The sequence below is a fragment of the Rhinopithecus bieti genome, unplaced genomic scaffold (genome assembly GCF_001698545.2).
Source record: "Rhinopithecus bieti isolate Rb0 unplaced genomic scaffold, ASM169854v2 scaffold_22, whole genome shotgun sequence".
Taxonomy (NCBI): domain Eukaryota; kingdom Metazoa; phylum Chordata; class Mammalia; order Primates; family Cercopithecidae; genus Rhinopithecus; species Rhinopithecus bieti.
Window position 1 is genome coordinate 1,234,883 of NW_016803136.1, and position 5,494 is coordinate 1,240,376.

At 45.9% G+C, this 5,494-nt stretch overlaps 1 protein-coding gene across 2 annotated transcripts in view; it reads right to left on the reverse strand.

Annotated features, from left to right (window-relative positions):
* Positions 1 to 894: 894 nt before the first annotated feature.
* The window catches only part of CRK (CRK proto-oncogene, adaptor protein), a 33,964-nt gene continuing 29,364 nt past the window's right edge, over positions 895 to 5,494 (reverse strand). For both annotated transcript variants that reach the window (XM_017865535.1, XM_017865393.1), the window contains exon 3: positions 895 to 3,812. In XM_017865535.1, the coding sequence (XP_017721024.1) occupies positions 3,805 to 3,812 (8 nt within the window). In that variant the 3' untranslated portion in view covers positions 895 to 3,804. The remainder of the gene's footprint in view (positions 3,813 to 5,494) is intronic.

The window sequence follows — 5,494 nt, forward strand, 5'->3', positions numbered from 1 at the left end:
GTAGAGACGGGGTTTCACTATGTTGGCCAGGCTGGTCTCGAACTCCTGACCTTCCGATCTGCGACCCCCCCCACCCCCCGCCCCCTGGCCTCCCAAGGTTCTGGGATTACAGGCATGAGCCACCACGCCCGGCCTATTCCCATCTTTAAGAAGCACCCACAGAGGTTGTAAAATTGTTTCTCTAATTACAAGACTGTAGGCTGCTAAAGGCACATACCTCCTATTCCCTCAGTGTAAAGATCTACCTCTTGCTGGGCACAGTGGTGGCTCACACCTGTAATCCCAGCACTTGAGGAGGCGGAAACAGGCGGATCACCTGAGGTGAGGCGTTCGAGACCAGCCTGGCTAACATGGTGAAACCCCATTTCTACTAAAAATACAAAAAATTAGCTGGGTGTGGTGGTGCATGCCTGTAACCCCAGCTACTCGGGAGACTGAGGTAGGAGAACTGCTTGAACCTGGGAGGCAGAAGTTGCAGTAAGCCGAGATCGCATCACTGCACCCCAGCTTAGGCCACAAGAGCGAAACTTTGTCTCAAAAAAAAAAAAGGGCCGGGCACAGTGGCTCTCGCCTGTAATCCCAGCACTTTGGGAGGCTGAGGCGGGTGGATCATGAGGTCAGGAGATTGAGACCATCCTGGCTAACACGGTGAAACCCCGTCTCTACTAAAAATACAAAAAAAATTAGCTAGGCGAGGTGGTGGGTGCCTGCAGTCCCAGCTACTCGGGAGGATGAGGCTGGAGAATGGCGTGAACCCAGGAGGCGGAGGTTGCAGTGAGCCGAGATCCGGCCACTGCACTCCAGCCTGGGCAATAGAGCGAGACTCCGTCTCAAAAAAAAAAAAAAAAAAAAAAGATTTAGCTTTTTTGTGAAAAATATTCAGATTCCTTTTTCCAAAACATCAGCAAGCCAAACATTTGGCCATATGTTTATTTGCTATGTAAACTATAAACACATACAATACATGCTACGAAACACAGTTTTTTTTAAAATTTAACTGTCAAGAAAGTGTATAGTGTTATAATACAATGGCACATGTTTATATTTTATTTCAAATTGGTTTGCTTATCACCTATTTCAAACCATTAATAGTGAAATGTTACTTGTGGATAATTAAAAATTATCTATTTGCATTATTAACAATAAACAATTCCAACAAATTAATAAGAATTAACCATGTCAAATATTAGTATTCCAAAAACGGGATTTGCAGAAATGATTATATAAAATATAGCAGCCAATTTCAGTTTCCTTTGCCAATAGGATTTCAGCATTTGCTTTTTTTGGGAAGACATAAGACATCCTTTGATTTCTTGAGGTGCATTAACAGCTACACCCAACAGCCAAATCCAGGCCAGCGGTTCATGGAACGGCTCTGGACCACCGATCACTGAGGAATCCTTAGGACTTGAGTAGCGCTGCATGTTCCACTGATATTACATATGATGAAAAGAGACATTACAAGCCAATATCAAAGTCAAAGGAAAAGAAAATAGGAACATTCAAATCAGTTGCGACAATGTTTTTCTACAAATATTTTAGATGCCATACTTTCAGGAAAACAAGATTTAATGTGTATCTGGATTTTACAGTCTCTATGTTCTAACTGAAAATTTAACAAAGCAGTCAGATGGAATTACATCTAGGATTACAAACCTGTTCATTCAACACTACTGAGCACCCACTCTGTGCACAGCACTGTGCTAATCTTTTACAAGTTGAGTTTAATGTCTTTATCAAGCACGACCTTAGCGTGAGGTAAAAATACATTAAATTAGCGTCAACTCATTAGTCTGCTTGTGGTCATGTATGGAATCCTGGGCCAGCTGGCTTCCCTGTGCCACGTCACCAGTTTCTCAGTCTCCTCATTCACTCAGACAAATACGTGCACACTCTGTGTTAGGCAATGTGCCAGTCACTCGGATACCACAATCTGGTATAGGTTCAAATAATGCAAATTTATCATATTAACCTATGCAGAACAATTAGAAAGGTAGATTATTTTTCCAAAATGAGGTCCAAAGCAAACTAGAAGGCGTTTCTACTGGTCATACCACACCACAGACCGGTAAGTGCCTTTATGGACTGGGAACTAACTTGGAAGTCTCATGCTGTAGTCTAAATAGCCTAGATCATTTTTGGTCTCATAAGTCTATTTTTTGGAGCACCTGACCCCATATAAATCATTCCATACTTAAATCGATTTATAAACTAAACCTGAACATAAAAAGCCAAAATTGAAGGCAGTTTATAATGTGATGTACTTCAACAGCATTACTCTTCTCATGAGAAATGAGTAATACATAAGTAATTCACGATTGGTTCAACATGTTTTGTTTTGTTTTTTTTTGAGACAGAGTCTCGCCCTATCACCCAGGCTGGAGTGCAGTGGTGCTATCTCGGCTCACTGGAACCTCCACCTCCCAGGTTCAAGCGATTCTCCTGCCTCAGCCTCCCGAGTAGCTGGGATTACAGGCGCATGCCACCTCGCCCAGCTAATTTTTTGTATTTTTAGTAGAGATGGGGATTCACCATGTTGGCCAGGCTGATCTCGAACTCCTGACCTCGTGATCCACCCGCCTCGGCCTCCCAAACTGCTGGGATTACAGGCGTGAGCCACCGCCTGGCCAGTTCAACATTTTCAAAGCACTAACCCTACCCCAAACTCATGTAATACTAACTTGACTTTTATACAAGTCGCACAGAATGCAGAGGGCAGAATTTGGCCCCAAAACCTTCCACAGAGTATTAGAGGTGATTGGTCCTTCCACTCGGAGTAGAACCTAAGAATTCCAAGAGTCTCCTAATAGGATACTGGCCTTCAGGAGAAATGGCCCTGCTGGATCCCATTAGTTAGGACTCTAGTTAACTGCTGTAGAAGGGTGACCTACTACGACCCTTTAGGGGAAGGCAGAGAGCTGGGAGACTGGCTGTCCACTTAGTGAATCCAACACTGGCTTAAAGCTATGCACTGAATAAAGTGCTCGGTACATTCTGCTTCTCACCTGGAATGAAAATACACACTTATCTTAGGAATTAACCTACTCACAGGTTTGGGGGACAAGAATGTTAAGGGGTAAAAGAATCCCAAGAAAAAGTATGAAGCATCGACTAGGAGGGAGTAAATGCTTCTAGTAGTGTTCTTAGAATTCTTAGGATCTGAAATGTCAGAATGAGTCATACGCTGGTCATGCTCCATACAATGAAAGCAGTCCTGCTTGATACTATTCACACAGTGCATGATTACTTCACGGGGGTGGAAGGGAACAGTCTGCGCCATTTGATAGTATGGTTCCAGAATGAAAACAAAACCACTGAATAATGAGGGTAAGCAGTGTGTAATACTCCTTCCTGTCCATCGGTTTTCCACAGGGTGATTTGCATTGCCTGAGAGAAAGGAGGCAAGATACCTATCCCTTCTGATACACACAGGCATGGCCACTACCTCCTCCAATTGCCAATTTCAGAAGCTAACACATGAGCCCTCCAGTTCGTACCCCGAATATGGTACATAAGACTAGGAATGGAGTAGTTCAGTCTAAAAAAAGATCACAGGTAACAGAATGCTTATATAAACTAGACTGCTTTTGACATCTGTAAGAAAATTGTATAGATGGCAGTTGGAAAAAAAAAAAAGATTGTTCCCATCTGTCAGCAAAACTGTTGAGCTATACTCAGCTGAAGTCCTCATCGGGATTCTGTTGATCCAGCAGACGGACATGTGTGAATGGGAAGTGACCTCGTTTGCCATTACACTCCCCTTCCCACTGACCACTCACATTAATCTTCGTAACCTTTACCAGCTCACCGACCTGCAGGAGGAGAATAAGGAGAGCACTTTATTTCCAGTTAGGAATGCAAGCTGCACAACTCCGTTCTCTGGTTAGGCACACCCTGCCCGTGTGATTGCTCTAGGGATGTTACAGAAATGGCCATTTGCTGCCTCCCCAGCCCCAGCCACCAGACCGATTACTTGTGGTTAATGCAGGCAGAAGGAAGAAGTGTTTTTAGCAGTGCAGAAAAATAGAGAATACAGAAAGTAAAACAGGATCCCAGATAATGATACTTTTTGATTAAAAAAGGAAAGTGGTAATTATTGGAAATCTCAAGTGTCTCTGAACGAGCACTCCCAACTTCACGGAGTGAGCGAGTATTCCCTTTCTTCGTACCCGCTACCCTCAGCTTTCTACCTGCTCCGCAGACCCTGTCCGAGGAGAAGCGACCTTCTCCCCTCTTTTTTTGTGTTTTTTCTATTTTTTGAGATGGAGTCTTGCTCTCTTGCCTAGGCTGGAGTGGTGGCATGATCTCGGCTCAGTGCAACCTCTGCCTCCCAGGTTCAAACGATTCTCCTGCCTCAGCCTCCAGAGTAGCTGGGACTACAGGTGCCCACCACCATGCTCAGCTAATTTTTGTATTTTTAGTAGAAATGGAATTTCACCATCTTGGCCAGGCTGGTTTCAAACTCCTGACCTCGTGATCCACCCACCTTGGCCTCCCAAAGTGCTGGGATTACAGGCGTGAACCACCGTGCCCGGCCGCCTTCTCCCGTCTTTAGCATACGGCAGCAGCACAATCCGCCAGCCCACTCGCACACGTCCTGGTCTATTACTGCTTGCACAGCAGAAAGTCATCATGGCAAGTATAGGTCACTTGGTCCTAGAAAATCAACTGTTCCCATCACTTCCTGACCAAGGCAAGCCTTTTCCCATATGGGCAGGTAGAGGTCAAAACTCCAAATCCAATTAGCTCTCAGAAAACACCCACCTCATTAAGCAAGCTCTATTTGACAAGCCACTGCCTGCCCAGCCCCCCTATCCCACCATTGGACAGACCTTGCTGCTCCCTCAATGCTGCTTGTTACCTGATCATTACCCAATGAGGGGTCAAAAAAACCAACTATGGTTGGGGACAGTGGCTCATGCCTGCAATCCCAGCACTTGGTGGGCCTGACATAGGTGGATGGATTGCTTCAGCTCAGGAGTTTGAGACCAGCCTGAGTAACATGGTGAAACCCATCTCTACAAAAAATACAAACATTAGCTGGGTGTGGTGGTAGCCGCTCAGAGTCCCAGCTACCCCGGAGGCTGAGGTGGGAGGACTGCTTGAGCCCAGGAGGCAGAGACTGCAGAGAGCTGAGATCACACCACTGCATTCCAGCCTGGGCAACAGAGCCAGGTCCTGCCTCAAAAAACAAAAACAGGCCGGGCGCGGTGGCTCAAGCCTGTGTAATCCCAGCACTTTGGGAGGCCAAGACGGGTGGATCACGAGTTCAGGAGATTGAGACCATCCTGGCTAATACGGTGAGACCCCGTCTCTACTAAAAACTACAAAAAACTAGCCGGGCGAGGTGGTGGGTGCCTGTAGTCCCAGCTACACGGGAGGCTGAGGCAGGAGAATGGCGTAAACCCGGGAGGCGGAGCTTGCAGTGAGCTGAGATCTGGCCACTGCACTCCAGCCTGGGCGACACAGCGAGACTCCATCTCAAAGAAAAAAA